This window comes from Sorex fumeus, unplaced genomic scaffold (assembly GCF_029834395.1).
Source record: "Sorex fumeus unplaced genomic scaffold, SorFum_2.1 ptg000081l, whole genome shotgun sequence".
Classification (NCBI taxonomy): domain Eukaryota; kingdom Metazoa; phylum Chordata; class Mammalia; order Eulipotyphla; family Soricidae; genus Sorex; species Sorex fumeus.
In genome coordinates, this window is record NW_026606138.1 from 8,994,382 (window position 1) to 9,013,899 (window position 19,518).

The following is a 19,518-nucleotide window of genomic DNA, read 5'->3' on the forward strand; positions in this document are numbered from 1 at the left end:
ATCTAGAATGCTTGATTAATAAATGAAGTAGCATAACTTTTGTAGGCATACAAGCTCTATAATAAAAAAGGAAACTGATCCCCAAAAAGAGATGGAGTGGAAATGTGTATTTTCAAGTCAATGAATGGTGCATACCCCATTATCAACTAAAGAGAATCAGCAGTACAGGAAAACAGCTGGAGTTTGTTAGAAACTTTCTAGTGATCAATTGAAGTTAAGCTTCAGCATCTGGTTCCTGGGTCAATTTCTATATAAATCTCTGAATCTCCAGTTTTTTTTTTCTTGAAAAACCATCAATTAATATTGGGGAGCATTTCCCTTCTGTTGCTAATTTCCTTTCCCATAAAAAATATTCTGAGAGCAAAACACCTAAAAACAACCCTGGTTCACGTGGATTTATTTTTATGATCTGGTCCTTGAAAAATTTGCTCAAGACTCCACAGTTGGTCAAGTGATGTACCCAAATTTGTACTTGAATTTGTACCCAAATCATCTGAATACAACACTGTACTCCCACCTGTAAAACCAGAAGAAAAGGTAGGTTTCACTTCTCTTCTTCCATTACTTCTTTACCCAAATGTTCCTCCTGGTGATTTTGGCAGTGGTTCACTGCATAGGCCCTTAGGAAGCTGCTGTGGTGTTCAGGGGATGAAGGGGCAGGGATGTGCCAGCACAGAGGGATGCTCAGAGGACCAAAGCATGTACCTTAACTTCTGTGCTCTCTCTCTGGCCCCCACAGAAGGTGTTGGATGATTTTTAAAGTAAAAGAACTTAAAAACAAAAAAAAAATGAAAGAAAAAGGAGGGGAGCAATATGGCTTTAAGACCATGCATATGTAGTGAATTTAGTCAGTTCAGAAGTATTGATCTTATACCCAAAAATCAGTGAATGACACTGATGGAAAGAATTGAACTTATATAAAATAACAAGCCCATTCTCCTATGGAAAATACAATAATTTTTTTATTGCAAGCTTTTAACCAAAATATGCCATTAAACTGAATGCTTTACTATGATTGCATGTTCAACCTGACAGAATATATACAAACAAAGAGGAAACACGCTGTCTAGAAAAAATGTACAATTTCTTTTTATTTCCTCTTCTGAACAAACAACTTTTATTTGGGGACCAAATCAGAGACATGTAACAATGCACTCAAAATATTTTCCATTATCACAGCCAGTAAAAATGAGAAGGCAGGAGTGTCAATGAGGATGCCTCAGTTATTCCCAGAAAGGCTAGAGTTTCAGTGGTAATCAATTCACATGAGCTTCTCATCCATTACGAAGGTCAGAAAGATGTTTGAAATCAACCAGCAAGAAACCATGAAGATTCTTTATTCAAGAAGTAACTGTGTTCATGTATAACTGAATGCATAAAAGTACTTTAGATACATATTTGTGCCTGTGTATGAGTGTGTTGCTCATATGTTAGACTCACAATGGAATACTACTTACTTACAAGAAGACAGTAAACACTGCTATTTTCTACAACATGGATGAACTTGGAAGGCATGATGCTAATAAGTAATACAAAGAACATACTTATTTTCATGTCATACCTCTTGCACATGAATTTATAAAAACTAAAGTCTAAGGAACAGAGAGTAGAATGGCTTCCAGGAGCTGGGAGTTGGGGAAAATAGGAAGGTGTTGATCAAAGGGTACAGATATGCAGTTACATGTAAGTTCTGAGGAACTGATTTAGAGCATAGTGATTACAGTAACAATATTTTACTATAGAGTACTTTTATGTTAGTAAAGTTGAATTGGTTAACTTCCATCACGTCATTACTTCCAAGTGTTTATTAATTTTCTCTTATTCACCTGTTAAAATTTTTGTACAGGTCTTTCTTTTTTATTTGGCATAGGCTCTGATTAGTGGTATCTAATGTCATCTCAAAGCCCTGATGCTTAGAAATCAGGAGGCCTCAGGGTCCGAGAGATAGTATAGGGGTAAGATGCTTATTTATCTTGCAGAAGGTTGACTTGGTTCAATCCCCAGCATCGCATATGATCTCTGGAACAGCACCAGGAGTGATCCCTGAGCACAGAGCCACTAATATTCTGAGCAAAGTCAAGTAAAGGTCAAATAAAGTCATACTATGAGAATGCACTCTAGAGTATAAAAGAGTCAGACATTCTTATTTCTAAGCCATCGTAAAAGCACTTGGTGCTTTCTCCCCATTTGTCAGAACAGTTTCTCTGGGAGTCTTGAGTGCATGTAAGAAGACTAACTCTCCCAAGACCACTGAGCTAGGAAGGCCACATACGGGTGCTCCAATGGACACTCCCTGATGCTCTAAGACTTCAAGCCATTCCCAAAAGTGCACAGCAGGCTTATAAGTGAATAAGCTTCTAGATTCTACACCCCAAGCACTAGAATCACACCCAATAGCTTAAGTCTTGCCAGGTGAGACCCCAGACATGTTGAAGCACAGACACCTTTCTAACACACCCTATTCATGGTTCTGATTCAAGAATCCAAATGCATTATTAAAAGGTTTCCATGGTTTAGATCTAATTTTATTCTTTGTGGCAAGGTTACTTAATTAGCAATAGATAACCAGAACCATAAACCTAGATTCTGGAACCCATATCTGGAAAAGATGCTGAATTCTGAATGTCATACTTTAGAAGACTAAGAAAAAAACACATACAAAAGAAGAATAAGAATGTTTCTATTTGGGGGCAGACCTGGTGGTTCTCAGGAACCAGGCCTGGCAATGCTTTGGGTCTGTATGTGGGAGTGGGGATCTGGACCAAGTTTGCAGTTATAGCACCTTACCTTCTGTACTATCGCTCCAGCCCTCAAATAATATCTCTTTATAGGAAATTTTTGAAAGGACTAGAGGTACTCAAAATAGAAAAACTGTACAAAGGCCATGTGCTCACTGTTTTAAAATATTTCAATGGCTCTCATGAGCAAAAGTGAAAACAATTATTATATTCACAGGAGGAAGAGGCTAAGGAGAGTGAAAGGAAGCTCAAGGGGTCACATGGGAGAATTTCCTAATGTTCAGAGCTAGCTAGGAAAGGAAAAACAGCCTTAAAGGTAGCTATGTCCCAAAAATAAAGGTCAATCCATCATAGTCTAGTCATAGTCTAGTTAGCGTTTCTTAAACCTTTTCTGAGCTGTATCTCCCACTGACCACTCACTCCCATCCTACGGGTTGGCCTTCATGCTGTCTCACCTCTCCGCCCCTTGCCAGTTAACTGTGGTCCCTTGGGATACCCTCGGGACCACAGAGGTCCATCTGGTCACCAACTGAGAAATATGGAGAGATGATCACCACCTTGATGGGAAAACATTCATTTATTAACTAAAAGACCAAATAAAATGTTCTTATTTCAACACTTTGTAACACCAAGATGTTTCTAAGCTAAAGATTACCACCATTTCATATGCTAAGTAATCTAACCCCAACACACGTGGAGCAGAGGGGAAAGAACATGGATAAATTCAATGAAAGGCAGTACCAAATTATAAGTAGAAAGTGGTCCAGAATTCTAGAGCAGAAAGGAAGGGGAAACTTACAGGAAAAAACACAGCACTGCAACCAAGAACCTTTTTTTTTTTAAATGGGGCATGAAGAATAAACCAGGAAAAGAGAAAAAGATCACCAAAGATTCCAATTCTGAGCAGAGGGAATAACTTCATCTTTTATGAAAATTGTTTATTAATTTGTTTGTTTGTTTTGCTTTTTTTGGTCACACCTGGCGATACACTCAGGAATTACTCCTGGTAGTGCTCAGGGGAACACATGGGATGCTGGGAATCGAACCTCAGGTTGGCCACATGCAAGGCAAATACCCTACCCGCCGTGCTATTGCTCCAGCCCCTGTTTATTAATTTTTAAGAATTTTCTCCTCTGACAGTGGAGAAACAGGCCAGTTGAAAATGGGTGTTACGTTCAAGAGGTTACAATAGCAAAACTGTTCAGTAATCACTAATTTTCTAGCCTCAAAAAGACACAAGATCTGTGTTCTTAACGGGTCGGCACACTTGCATGATGCCACTGGCTGATTATGACGGGAAGAAAAACCAAACATTAAAACCTGTTTTGCTAACAAATTCAATGCGGAAATAAAACTATCGCAAGTCACATAATAAATGAGATGGTCTAACAAAGACATGACAAGAAGGAGAAGGAAGGACAGAGAGGGGGAGGAAGGGAAAGAGAGAGAGAAAAGGAAGGAAGGAAGGTAGGTTGGTTATTTAAAAAATTACCTCATACACATTTCATCCAAATTTTATCACTATTTGTAATCAGCATCCAAGGTTTCATAATACCCTTTAACCTTAGTTACTCAATCCACTGAACAAGTTATCTCATTGTTACTCCATCAGAAGGGAGAATGGAGACTCTTTTCATGTTGATAAGAGAAAGAAAAAGGGGTCACTCCCAGGAAAGAAAGTTCTGAGTCAAATCTTGGAGTCCACTGGTAAGGAGTGTTGATACCATGTCGTTTACCTTAACCCTTTCAAAGATTCACTAAACCAGGAATCCATGTCATCAATATAATAAAAACAATTTCAGTTAAAAACCAAATTTTTCTGTGCAAAAAGAAGAAAAGAGAAATCACTCTCTTATTGCTCACCCATTTCCTAGGTCTGCCTCTTGGCCGTTTTTCTCCAGTGGCTTCCGCTTTCTGCCAAATGAAAAAGGAAATCATGTCATTTCTATCCCACATTATTTATTTATAAGTACTGCACCAAGAGACAGTTTTCAAAAGGAATATTCTGGCTGGCAAGTGAAGTATTAAGCTTGTCTTAATGATATCTTTCTCATTTGTTTCATCTTCATTATTTTAATAGATTCTTGGTCCCATTTTTCACTGTGTGATGTACAATGATGTGTTAACCAACCTCGCCTAAACTCTTCCCCAGAAAACTCTCCCCTGAAATGTATGAAGTGCTTTTAAGTAACTATTCTGCTTTTATTTATGTCACTGTCACTGTCCTCCCATTGTTCATCGATTTGCTCCAGCGGGCCCAGTAACGTCTCCATTGTGACAAGTGTTACTGTGTTTGGCATATCAAAGACATCACAGGTAGCTTGCCAGGCTTTACTGTGTGGGCGAGATACTCTCAGTGGCTTGCTAGGTTCTCTGAGAGAGGCGGAGGAATTGAACTCGGGTCGGCCATGTTGGCCACTTGCAAGGCAAACACCCTACCCTCTGTAAATTTTTACTCCCAGGTGTTCATATTACATAAACTAATATTTTCAAAAATTAATGTTTCTTAAATCAGAAACTTTTTCTACTTACATTCTTTTATGTTCAAGAAATGTTAGTGCAACTCCAAGTCTATCTACATATAAAATAGGTATATACATCAAACATTTTCTGATAATAAATATTAGATTTGAAATAAAATTTTAAGAACTTTCTTGACCCCATAGTATTCTTGAACATCCTATAGTTCAAGAAATTCAGTATTTTTTGGGCGGTGGGGGCACACCCAGCAGTACTTAGGGCTTACTCCTGGCAGGCTCAGGGGACCATATGGCATGATTGGGATTGAACCTGGGTCAGCCACATTCAAAGCAAACTCCCTATGGCTGAACTATTTCTCTGGCTCAGAAACTCAGTCTTAAATGATAAAGACTTTTCATTCTGCAATTGATGTTATAAAATTAATATTAATATACTATTGTATAAGGCACATCCACATATATTTTTATTCAAAAGCAAATCTCACTATAAGAACATATAAGGATTTGGAGCCAGAGAGATAGCACAGCAGGTGGGGGTACTTGTCTAGAACGTAGCTGACCCTGGATCAATTCCTGGCAACACATATGGTTCCCCAAATCCACCAGAAGTGATCTCTGAACAAAGAACCAGGAGGAGTAAGTTCTGAGTACTAATGAATATAGTCTATCCTCCCCAGCCCCAATAAATAAGGATTCAAACTCAATCAAACTATCATTTGAAGTCATAACTAATTTTCTGTTTCTTGCCCCAATTTTCTGTCATCACTTCACCAGAAGTGGAGAAAAAAAGATGACAGAAATTATCAGTGTTTATCTCTGAGATGAAAAGTAAGACACTGAAACAATTTATAAAAATGTACATTATTAATGCTAATTTCACACTCATCAGATCTTATGTGAATTTATTTCTTACTACCTCGAGAATTTAATTCATTGTTTTCATTAGAAGATTTTTCTAGTACACATTTATTTCCTTTTTGAATCAAGTTTTACCATTAAGGTAATTCTATGTTTATCACACCTACTCCAATCCTCAAATACACCAATGCATTCATTACATAACTCAATAAAAACATATTCTACATCTTTCAGGATAAAGAATATTTAGCACACACTCTTTCACAGAGAAAATTCATCCTGTGGTTATACAACACAAAAATACAGGCAACCTGGTCCAACATAAGTTGTTTTTTATTTGTGAATTTTTTATTTCATTCTTTGTTACCTGAGTTAGAAGTCAGTAGGTTCTGGGTACAATAATAACAAAACTGCCTGTTACAACTCTTCCGTGACTGATAGACAAATGTGTCTGGTAGAAAGAGATGGAAATCAAGTTGGATAAAGAAATAAGAGGGGGCGTTCAAAAATGACAAGATCTCTTATCAAATATCTCCCTGAGCTTCCAGTACTCTCCCATATATTGACCTCATTAGTTTAGGATTTTCTGAGCACTTAAAGTAGCCTACGCACTGAGCTTAATCCTGCATGAGTTAAGCATCACAACAGTCTTTTTATTATTTAGACAATAACAAATAATAATGATTATAAGCATTAAGTGCTGATAGAGACCGGTATTATTCTCTTCTTTGCATATGAGCCGCTAAGTCTTAGATAAGTGAGGTAAAGAACTCAAGGCCACACCAAAAGCTGGCAAACAGCAGATGTGGGATTTGGGCCTCAATGTGTTGGAACTCCTAGGCTGAGTTCCTAGTTGCCTAACAGTGATGCCTTTCCTTATTTTATATACTTTTGCCATCACAAGGTTAATTAAATTAATTAGAAAACTGTCTCTGATTTAATTTCCCAGAGCAAAAGGTAACCTGGTGGTATGTAACTCTATCCTACCTTCAGCAGACTTGGGTGCTTGGAATCATTTTCACTACTTCCAAAATGATTTCACAAAGGATTCACTTACTGTACCTTCAGTCAAGGGCAGGAATTAAGTGAAAGGCAGGAGGGCCCTCCAAGTTGTCTCATGGAGGGATGGAGGTACATCTTGAGAGGAACACAGATCCTACCTTGAAAAACTTAAGTTCAAAGCTTAGATTTCAAAAACCAGGCTCTGCAATTTTAACTCTGCCTCTGAGCAGGCCTCTGAAAGCCTTCCTTTGATTTCCTGGCTGAGAAGGAAGGATTCCCTTCTTTGAGAAGGAAAGTGTCCATCATCATGGAGATGCTCTCTTAAGGTTGCTCACTCCTAAAAGGGAACTTTTAAAGGGAGAGTTTCCCTCTCTTGGGTTTGATTAATATCGATCTCCCTTTATACCCTATTGCCATTACACTTCTAGACTGAAGCTTCTTATGAAATCTTTTGACTAGGACATGGTGAAGTAAGTGAATATAATAGTCCCTCCTCATAAAGAAGTAGCATCTGATTTACTCTTAAAGAACAATGCTAAGATTGCACATATTACCCAGCAGTCAATTATATATGTGTCAGAAGTGGGATTCGAACCCACGCCTCCATTCGGAGACCAGAATCCCCGGGCTGGGGAAGCGGAGCTTGAGTCTGGCGCCTTAGACAGACCACTCGGCCATCCTGGAGCGATAGCACAGCGGTAGGGCGGTCGCCTTACAAGCGGCCAACATGGCCGACCCGAGTTCGATTCCTCCGCCCCTCTCGGAGATCCCGGCTAGCTACCGAGAGTATTCGATATGCCAAACACAGTAACAACAAAGTCTCCAATGGAGACGTTACTGGGCCCGCTCGAGCAAATCGATGATCAACGGGAGGGCCTTTACCTTTACCTTTACCAATTATATAAACATGGAAAATAGGAATTTTTTTATGGGCATGATGACGTTAAGTGGAATTGAGATGAGTCTGTTGGCCTTAAAGGTAAAGGGTACCACAACACACTTTATTGGACAGTTGTTAGATTTCAGGGGCCAAGATGTGATCCGGGTCTATCTAAAATCTATTGGAGAGTTGTTTTCTCTAAAGGTTTCACTGCATTTCAAAGTCAGAGAAAGCAAATCTCTCAAAGAGATAGCCCGAGATATAAGAAGACTTTTAAATGATCATTTCATTTACAAAAGCCTATTCAAAAATAAAATTCACGCCATGAAGGAAAGGGCAAAATATCATGATTATCACTAGGACTTGCTTAAAGGCAAACGTGCTCCTTGATCTTCAGAGCAGTATTAATTGTAAACTGAAACCCTCTCCCGAGACTACATCTAGAAGAAATGCATTAACTGTGCTGTGTGGTGGCAATCTGGAAGGTTTTCATTGTTCTTTAAAACCAACAGTATTTAATCATTATAATCAAACTTCACAAAGGCTGCAAAACAAGTTAGGATTTTAGTTTATAAATCTGCATAGGTTCAGAATTTTTACAGACTGAAAAGTACTGGCTTTAACATTTTTTCCCCTGTATTTAATGCTCTTCAGAAGATTACTTTTCAATACAAGACAAAAATATTTCATGAGCTTGTTTTGTTTTAAATAAATATGTTAACATATGGAGTAATACATATATGTATATTTGGTTTTTCCTTGCCAGACTAGAATTTGATTCTATGCTACAAATCCATGGGTGATTGAGACATAATTTCTTTTCAGTATATATTACTTATCTGGAGGGAAGGAAAAATTCTGCTTTTTAAGAACTCAAATTTTAAGTCATGACTATTGTTATATATTCACAAATATAATATCTTGTTAAAAGTGTTATTTCTTTTGTGTTTGTCTTCTTTCATATTTAATATTTTAAAATTTGGATTCGAAATTATATCTTTATTCTCTGAGTATGTTTAGTTGCAAGTTCATGAGGTCTGAGAGTAATGCACTTTACTTGTTATGTAAAGTGGGAAATATACTTACTTCTTTTCCTAAGAAGTTCTGCTACTAAATATGAGATTAATACCCAAGAATAGCTGAGATCAGCACCAGGAGCATTACTCCATAACTTAGAGGCCAGCCGGGTATCCTAGAGGAAAGGGCAGTTTAGATAGAGAAGGGAGCACCAAATAAAGGGTGTTTGGAGGATCCTCCCAGGAGGGGAGATGCATGTCGAAAGTAGACTATGGACTGAACATGTCTGCCACTCAATGCCTCTTGTGCAGACCACAACACCCAAAAGGAGAGAGAGAACACAGGGGATTGCCCTGCCACAGAGGCAGGGGGGTATGGGGGTATGGGGGTGGGGGGATATTATTCATGGTGGTGGAAAATGGGCACTGGTGGAGGGATGGGTATCTGATCATTGTATAATCGAAACCCAAGCACAAAAAATTGTAAATCTACAACTGTACCTCATGGTGTTTCACTAATAAAAAAAGAAAAAGAAAAAAAGTTCTGCTACTTTAGGTTCTTTAAAATGTACCATGTTATAAAAAAAAAATAAAGCACATTCAAGGGTCAAGGAGATCTGCTAGAATGAAGGGGGAAGGGGTATGTGTTGTGCATGGATCAGCCCTCTGACACTGGATAACCCCCAGTGCTGCTGTACAGAGCCCTTGTGGTCCCTGAGCAGTTATCCAAACAGACCACCTGAAATTTCCCAGGCCCAGCCTTGGTGAGTTGAGTATCCCTGGAAGTGGCTCCCAGGCCCCCAAGCATAACTGGGAAGATCCCACAAAAATAGTAACCATGATCTGGAGAAATGGTTCAAAGCATGTAAAATCCATGGGTGCAATCCCTGGCATCATATGATATCCCAGAACTTCACTGGTGAGACCAAAAACTAGAGGGACCCACAAAAATACACCCAAATGATCAATAGAAAGCCCACTGATCTAGCACAACTCTTGAACTTGGAAATGGTACTTAGCATTAATACTAGTGGACAAGGTATGAACACTATAGTTTGGATGAAGGAAGGAAAGGCTGGTGCTTTGTTTATGGTGTGTCTTATCTCCCTTTTATATCAGAATTTTACTGCTTGTATGGTTCTGGGAAGCATTTATCTTAGCCCCATTATTTAACAAGAAAGAGAACTTGTGAATGTGTCAATCTCCAAAGGAACAGCAACAATGACTTTTGGTCATTGTTTGGAGACCAGAGGTCTGTGATTACTGCTTGCAGTACATTTCTAGTCCTTTTTGAGGCTTCTCTTTACAAGCAAGATTTCACTGGCTTCCAACTTGCATTTTCTTTTACTGGAAATAACAGATGCCACCATTTACCAGAGTTGAACATTAGACATGTCACAGTTTACATCTGAATTGTTTTTTCATAGATCATGAGAAGGATTTTGAGTACTGCCTGGGATGATTAAATTTAATATCTATCTATCTATATAAAGTGCCTGACAACAATTACCACATTTAACTAACTAGGCACTCATGTAATTCCTTCCCTTCAGTCATATTATAAAGTCAAACTTAAAAAACAGAAAAAAAGCAGCAGCTTCCAATCCTGCTGGTTTCCACAGTGATTTCTTTTTGGTATCTTGGGGAGCACCCAGTGTTCTTCAGGGGCTACTACTTCCTGGCTCTGTGCTCAGGACTGACCACCGAGGGTGTTCAGAGGACCATATGTGGTGCCATGAATGGAACCAGGGTCACAATCAATACAGCAGAATGCAAAGTACGTGCCTCCCCTTCTGTATATTTTCTCTGGCCCACCATAATAATTTCTGTGTCACATCTTAAGCAAGGCAGCTACTACTTTCTGCTTAAGCCACCTGTCCACCTTCATGAATAGTGGAACTGAAATCCAATCTGATTACAAAGTAATAAAAGATCTGTTATTCTGGGAAATATTACCAAATAAAATATAACAGTCACATATAAATAACCATCCCCGGCCCCTCAAAAAAAAAAACGCAAAAATTTATATCATGAAATCAAATGAGTACTTAAAAATAAAACATTTCCATGTTCCCTATAAAGCATGAACAAGAGCTGAGATTGGGACCCCAGAACATTTATTTAATTCTGTTTTGTTTTGTTTAATGTGGGGGGTTTGGGAGCACATCTGGTGACACTAAGGGTTTGCTCCTGGTTATGTGCTCAAGGACCACCTGTGGTGCCAGGGATCAACAGGATTGGCCACAAGCAAGGCAAGTGCCTTAATCCCTATACTATCTCTCCTCCAGCCTGTCTACTATCATTTTTTGCCATCCTCATATTCTCATCATAGTCAATATGTACTGTGATAATGCACGTGAGAGTTCCCCCAGCCCAAACCAACCAAGGGATCTGTACCAAAATCAAAATAGTTAGAAAAATAGTGGACTAATAGTGCTTTATTTTTCATCCACCCCCCTATTTATCTACCAAGACCTGCAGGACCTAAGCGCACAACTAATCCTCATCAATTTAATTAGAAATGCCACTCAAGTTGATGGCTGCATTAAGGCGATAGTCTAAAATATGATCATGTTTTGTTTACTTTCTGCTTGCTCCTGGTTAGCTGAATAAAGATTCCTAACTAAAAATATTAGAATCTAGGACAGGCAATTAAGTGTTCTACCCTTGTTCCCAGTTATGCGATTCCAAGGATAAAGCAACAGAAAGCCAATGAGCAAGACAACTGAGGTTTAAATGATTTACTTGACCTGAAATGTTCTTTGGTGATTTTCAAGAAAGTACCTACCTACTTTCAAGAAATCCATTTACAATGCAATGCAATAAAATACTTATCTGGTATGTTCTATCTTCTCAGAAAAAAATGATTTGTTGAGACTCTGAGATTTAAAATGAATCAGGATTATATGTCAGTTAAAGGAATGAGGAGCTTCTGATGAAAGAATTCGGAAGAAAACTTCTAGAGAATTAGACTCTGGGTCTCTTCATAAAACAATTCAAATATATTCAGATCTCCTATATTTGGAACATGATCAATAATGACTCAAAGTTGTTTCTAGACAAAATTTATTTATTCATAAATTCATTGATTCATAAATAAGGCTTGCTGTCCCTTGGAAGAATGAAGTTTAAAAAAAATCAAGGAGTTGGCCTGATAGTTGGGAGTGGGCAGGGAACTTGCCTTGTACACAGCCAACCAGGGTTCAATCCCCATTATCCAATATGATCCCACAAGTCACACCAGGAGTGATCCCTGAATACAGAGCCAGGAGTAACCCCTGAGCATCACTGGGTATGGCCCCCCAACAACAACAACAAAAGAATCAAATGTTTAAGTCAATCACCCTAAAATACCAAGATTAATAGAGACCAGGCAACTTAATTTTACCTGCATAAATTCATTTGTATATTCAGAGAGGGACATGAATCCCAGTAGAAATTAGCTACCCAGAAAGCAGTGAAGGTCTGAGCAAAATCATTCTAGTAACATAGAACCACAGGTTGAAACTATGTGTCAACTTCTGAAATAATCTTTTCCTGAATTACCTACTACTGTGCCATCCTTCCAGTTGCTCTCTTCAGTTGGACCTACTATATTAAGAAGTTCTCATTCAACATAGCATTGAAGTTCTCCTCATTCAACATAATATTCTCAGATAACTTCTCACTTATCTGAAAGAATGAGTAAAATCCATCTTCCTTCATCCAAAAATATCTATGATCAGTGTGTGCAATCAATTATGAAAAGTCCACACTTCTAGGCATGTGATTACAAGGAGCACAAATCTTATTTTACAGTATCTAGGTTCTGGCACATTTATAACATTGGGCCATCTCACACCTGAGATCTCTTTTATATGCAATTTCCTTCTGAAATTTAATTCAGTAGGTTTGCTCATCTGTAGAGCACTTGCCTTATTTGTGTGCTGCTGTGGGTTTGATTCCCTGCAGAGTAGATTCTAAAATTTAATTCAAAAGCAGGAATTTTTTCTTTAAAAGACCAGTAAGAATTGACTTGAGAGTCACAGATGAATTTGATCTGTGACTTAAAACACTGGAGAATTAGTAACAACTCCTGCAGTAACATCTCAAAATAAAAGAGATTAGAAAATTTTATCTTTCTTCTCTTCAAATTAAAATATAAAGTATTTACAAACAGCACAAACATTCAAGGAAAACATTTTTAAAAAGAAAGAAAATTAAGTTACATCTATACTTAAGCTAAAATAACGTTGAGAGGGTCAACACACATGCACAGATAAATTATTTATTTAGGAAAACCAGGTAATAACATAAACCTGATTCAAAGGCAAACTTTGAGCACTCACACTGGAGTTCTTAGGGATGACCACGTAATAGTTGCCCATGGGAATTTGTTATGATGGAATATAAGCAGACTGAGGAATAATTATTTTCTCTTCCCAAAGTTTCAGGCAAAACAAATTGTGGTTTTAAAATGTTTGTTTTAAAACCAATTTTATATTCAACACAGTCTGAAATTCAAGGGATTGCTAATTTAGTAGTTGTCCACTTGGTCTTACAAAATTCCATAGGCTTTGTTAAGTTTCACATTGCTAATTTTCCAGTAACCAGTTTTGTTTTCAAATGCCCCAAGGCCAGTTTTGAGTCCAAACACAAACTCTGGAAGTAAAGAAACTCCAGCATCAAGAAATTTAACAGACAGCATCAGGATCCCAGTGCCTGTCAATCTTCTTTAGTTTAAGAGATCTGTCCTCTTACATCCTTACCAATTTTGCTGAGTAGTTTTCATTTTGATGTCACAATTTACAGAAGACTCAATTATTAATCATTTTCACACCTACTGTTTACCTTATATAGAACGAAAAACAACTTTTCTACAAAAGATTGCTATTCACAATCCTAACAAACATTGAGTTAGATTTTTAGACTACTTTTGATAAAGAAATAAATGCTTGATAACTGTGTTTACATAGGGTAGTAGCAAACTCAATAAATATTAATTCAAAAGTAAAAATGTCTTAAGTTTATACATGCCATGAACAATTCATCAATGCCATTCATAATTTAACAAACTATTATTTTCTCCAAATGAAGCGTAATTAAAACTGAAGAAATATAACAATCATACTATGGGAAAATAAGATTCACTTTTATTAGAAGGAGGACTTTCACAACAACTTGTGTGAAATAACTGAATAATGAAAATTTTCCTGTTCTGGAAGCTGCAATTATGTGTAAATAAACACAAAGATTAGAAAAATGAGAAGTCTTCTAGGATCATTTGTAAATGCTTATCACCAAAGTAGCTAAAAATAAAGTTTTCTGGGAAGAGATCCACTCTTTCGTTATTTTGCTTTAGGTGATAAATAAGGCATAAGTCTCAGTTTGCCTTTTAGCAATAAAAATTCTGTCAGGGGTAAAATTTACAAAATGAAGAAGTAATGGCTCTTAACTAATTCAAAAAAGGATGTAATATAGTGATAATTTATTTTCCTGTTTTCAGTTTGATTTTCAATATTTTATTTATGAGGAGACAAAGACTATTTCCGGGAAAACACAGTGAACAATTACATCACAGTGTAAATATTTACTGGTGACCTAACAAGATATTCCTTTGCCATCCTAGCAAAAAGATTAAGTTAGGTAAATCCCACATTTGTGGAACATTAAAAATTGACCAATTTCGGTCAGTCTTGTTTAAGTTAATTTGATAAGCCAGGCAAAAGTAACAAATGAAAATATTTATATTAGAAATATTATATAATGTCACTTTTAAACGACAGTAATTTAATGCTATTTCAGATTATATTGAGTAAATGTGCCACGTTTAATATAAGAAAACTATACTTAAATATACTAAAAGTGTGCTCCTTTACTGTTTATAACTAATACTCTTTAAATAATTGTATATACATCAGCGTTTGCTATGGCAGTTTACAACACTGAGTACAATCACATATGATACAGTTAGTGTCCACAGCCAGAGAAAACCACAAAGAACATAAATACCAAAGAGAAGAGTATATAGACCCTCCAAACAAATATTATACCTGGGGTACTCAGATCTACTGAAGGGCTATCTGCAAATTTATTTAATTTTGATGCATTTTAAAACTAATTATAAAACTATAAATAAACACAGACTTATTAAGCTAATAATAGTCAATTTTATATTTCCCTTTTTTTCTGCACATGTATTAAATTTGAAATATTTCCTCTTGCTAACTCAAGTACAATCAACATGACAAGAAAGTTACTTTTGATAAGATTCTATCCTGCCCCCAAATATACATTAAAATGGTCAAATCTTTGTTTTTAAAAGTCCCATTGTCCCATTGAGAGCCTTTCTGTGTGACCTGGTGGGCTTTTTGAGATTGTGTATGATATATTATATTGTAAGCTTACTGCAAAACAGTACACTTTATCATATTTTAGAGCTGTAAAATCCATAATATTTCTTCCAGCAACCCATGACTGGATTTACTTCTGATTATCATCTATTTGGCAAAATACTTTAATAGGAGGATTTAATTTTGCAAGTGTCATATAGAAAAATCATCAAGTAAATTAATCTTTGTTATTTTGAAGGAAATTGCAAAAGCTTCATCACCAGGCAACAATCTATAGTTTTGATCTGTTTTTAACTATTTCTCAACTGTAGCAAATTTATAATTGTTCCAAGTCTCCTCCCCCTCCCCATCCTTCCCACCCAGGCTTTCAGTTTCAAATTATTTGTGTGGTTTAAAAAAACAAAGCATTGTAAATATCTTCTAGAATATCTTGCTCTGAGAATCTGCTTAGAAATCTCATGTTAAATGTAGTAAATGAGTCTTGGGATCTCCAGCTGGAACATACAGGTGTGGGCGTGAAATGGGAAAAAAATCACAAGAAGGTGCATGGAGTGACAGAGAAAGCTGAAATCTTACCTTTTGAGCTGCTTTGGAGGGACTCTTGTTTTTGCTGCCTTTGGGTCTTCCCCTGGGTCTCTTAGGAGAGGGCTCACCAGTTGGTTCCTAATTGTGGGGGGTGGAAAAGACCGTTGTGGCAAGAATGTCTGAAATAAGTTAACTCTGACTCTATAGTTCTATTTTCTGCTTGTCCTTCTCAGAAATGAAACACATTCCGCAAAAACAGATAATGATGGCCCAGAGTTTATAGAAAGGGGAAATAACTATAGTTTTTATCCAAGGATTCAAAGAGAACAACCTATTTTGCATATGAAAACTAGATCCCATTTCAACCTTTAAAAAGGTAACAAAGGCTGACAAGGTTGCTGTACTATCAAGAACATTTTAAAGTGTGAAATTTGCATAGTAAAATATTTGATATTTCATAAGAATATAAAGGCTCAACACACATACCTCTGTATATCCTACTAGTATTTCAAGGTAACAGAAATATGAGGCTGATATCAGAATATTTCCACAATTTTCCACATTAAAAAGATGGTCTTTAATCCTCTCTGTATCTTCATTGTAGGTCAATTATGACTCAATCAACACAATGAGTGAAATGTTGGAACAATTATCTAATTTCTTCAACTCAAAATAACTCCAATTCCCCCCCCAAAAAAAAATTCCAAATAATTATGGTAAATCTGTTTTGGGAGGTTTTGCTTGAATTACCTAGATAATTGCTTCAATTCTCCACTTCCTTTTGGAGATGCAGGCTTGATCTCCACTCTAAATTTAAATATCTTTCGATAAAAATAAACATTTTCCCCAAAACCTTTAAAAAAACTCTTATGGGGTGAGCTGAAAACAATTAAAAGGCATGTGTGTGGTGTGTTTGCAAAGTCAGGTAAGGAAAAATCTGGAGAGAAACTGAAGCTATCAATAGATTTTAGCAAAACTTTAAATGGCTTCAGTGACAAAGTAGTAAATACTCAACTGGCTAAGAGAATGCAGTGATTAATATTCCAGATCCCAAACATTTGTCCTGTGAATCACCAATTTACATTTCATTGAGATTTGGTGATTGAAGAAGACTAATCATCTTAAAGCGTATGAAGGTTCTCAATAAAAACTTGCGTCCTGTTTGGGAAATCTGGGGGAAAGTTTGTTGCATGAAAGCTTCTGTGAGCGCCAGTGGGTACATCCGGAGCAAACACATCGGAGACACATTTTTCTTTCTTTGTGACTCTGCCAGAACTCAAAGGTACAGCCTCAAAGCACCTCCAGACCCCACAGTCATTTCTTTCCGATTATTTGGGGGGTGGGGGGAGGTGAGAAGCAGTCCTTGGTCTGAGAACGCTGGGTGGCGGCTGGGAAACAAGGGGTAGGGGGAGGGCAGGGACTTCCTGGGAGGTGTAAAACAGGATCCCAGCGCTGTTCAAAGTGTCGCTGGGGCAGAGCGGGAAAACTCCTGGGCCTCTAGATTGGCTTGTTCCGTTTGATGATTTCAAAAGGTACAACCCTCCGCATTTTTCTAAAACGCGCCGGGCAAGCAAACATTGTTCGCGTTTCCTACCTTGCTCTCGGGTAGCTTTGGAACTATAGGATTATTTTCTAATCGTCCTATTTGCCTCGAAGGAAATTATTTAAGGCTAAGGAACCCAGAAGTTTTAAAACCCGCGGAAGCGGAATTTAAATGTTCTCAATAGACAAATCCTGCTGCAACCCAGCCTGCCGGGACTGGGATATTGCAGCGACCCCCCACCCCCATCCCAACACCCTTGGCGCTGCGCTCAGCTCTGCGAGTGCATGCTGCAAGTTTAATTGGTTGCATCCGCAGACAAAACCCTCTGCTCCGCGGGGTCCCGGGTGCCCCTCGACCGTCCCCTCCCCATATCCAGTCGCTCGCCCAGAAGAAGTGCATTGAATGTCTGCAGCTGTGAGGCGCGGAATCCAAGACAGAAGGGGTCCGGGGACGCCTGCAGAGGGACCCAGCTACCACCGGGACACCCTTACACTCTTTTCCACCGCGTCCTAGTCCAAATGAGTTAATCCTGTCCCGTGGGAACGCAGGCTCTCCCGGAGCCCCTGCTCCGGGACGTCGGGGCGGCAGTGGCCCAGCGAACCGGCTGCCGCGCGGCGTTTAAAGAGCCCGGCGAGGAGCCGACCGGCCCACGAGTTCTTTGTCGGGAGGGCGCGAGTCTCGGGCCACCGAGAACTTGGCGAGGGCGCCAAAGGGGCGGCTGCAGCGCGCCAGTCCCCCGCCCGCGAGCAGCCTGGGGAGGCGGGAGAAAGCGCCTCCGGCCCCCCGGGCTCAGCCTCTCCAACCCAGCCCCGCCGGCGCGCCCGCTTCCCCCACCCGCCGCACCTCCTTCCCGCGGGGCCACGGCAAAAGCCACCGGGAAAGCGCCCGCGAGTCCATCCTCGCCGGCAGGCTGGCCGGCCGCTGGCAGCCACCGGGAGCCCCCGCGCCTCTCGGTCCGGGGCACAATAGCGCCAGTCCCGGGACGCGCTTGGCCAGACCCCACCTCCCGGGCTGGAGGTGCGCGGGCGCCCGGGGACTCGGTGGCGCACCCGCGCGCGGTGCGTTTCGCAGCCCGCCCCCCGCCCCGGGCCGCCGGCCGCGCGCGGTGGCTGCGAGCCGCGGGGCTCCCGCGCTCCCCGGCACCGCGCCGCGGAGACCAGGGTGGGCTAGTGCCGCGACCCCGCCCGCATACTGACTTGCTGCTGCTTCCTGGGTCGGCCGCGTCCTCGCTTCTGCGGCGCCGGGGCGGCAGGTTGTCCCTGGGCTGAAGTGGACGGCTGCCCGGCGCCTTCACCGCGTGCGCTCATCCTGCCTCCCGCCGCCGCTACCGCTGCCGCCGCCGCCGCCGCCGCTCCAGCCGCAGGGTCTCCGCCGCCCCCAAATCTGCCCCGCACCTTTCGGGAGCTCGGGAGAGAGGGCTGGAGGAGGGAGGCGGGGTGCGCGAGGGCAGGCGGGCGGCGAGGGCTGTTGCGGCGTTAGGCTGCCGCCGCTGCCACCATCCACACCGGACGTCCAGCGGCTGCCAAAAAGAGAGGAGAGGGGAGGAGGAGGAGGAGAGAAGGAGGCGCTGCTGGTGGCGGCGGCGGCAGCGGTGGGTGGGTGCCGGAGGTGGAGGTGGCGGTGGAGGTGGCGGTGACGAGAGGAGGAGGCAGGCAGGCAAAGGAGGGGAAAAACGAGGGTGGCAAGTGGGAGAGGCGCCCCTTTCGCTTGGGGACCGGGAGTTGCGGTCACCGGGAGCACTTCGGAAGCGGCTTGGAAAGGGAAGAGACTCGGGAGTGAACTGTGTCCCTGGAAAAGTTAGGCGGGGAAAGAATTTCTCCTCCTCTTTCCCCCCTGGCTCCGCGCTCGCAGAGCAAGAAAGAGAAAAGAGAGGGAGAGGAAGAGAGAACAAGTAGCGCGGGGGGCAGTCGGCAAGCCGAGGGAGGATGGAGAGATCCGGCCGCGATCCCGTCGGGCAATGATCACGGCAAGGGAGCGAGCAGTGGGTGGCACCGCGCTTCCTCGGGTGGCGGGAGCAGGCGACTGCAGCACCCGAGCGTCGGAGGGGGACCGGCCGCTTGCAGCTTGCTGCGTCCTACACTGAGTGCGCGCTGCCGGGGCTGCAAGTTTTCTGAGTTCCTGCCCCGGGATTCAAGGGAGATGAG

The 19,518-nt window shown here is 40.6% G+C and overlaps 1 protein-coding gene and 1 non-coding gene across 2 annotated transcripts; both read right to left on the minus strand.

Annotated features, from left to right (window-relative positions):
- Positions 1–3,211: 3,211 nt before the first annotated feature.
- On the minus strand, positions 3,212–18,681 carry HMGA2 (high mobility group AT-hook 2). The gene is made up of 4 exons (XM_056130693.1): positions 18,571–18,681; positions 15,883–15,969; positions 4,602–4,652; positions 3,212–3,295 (listed from the first exon to the last, which is right to left on the minus strand). Exons 1-4 carry the CDS (start codon positions 18,679–18,681, stop codon positions 3,212–3,214), a joined length of 333 nt encoding a protein of 110 aa, XP_055986668.1.
- On the minus strand, positions 7,653–7,762 carry TRNAL-CAA (transfer RNA leucine (anticodon CAA)). Its single transcript has 2 exons — positions 7,721–7,762; positions 7,653–7,698 (listed from the first exon to the last, which is right to left on the minus strand). It is a non-coding gene; the product is annotated as a tRNA-Leu (tRNA).
- Positions 18,682–19,518: the final 837 nt, after the last annotated feature.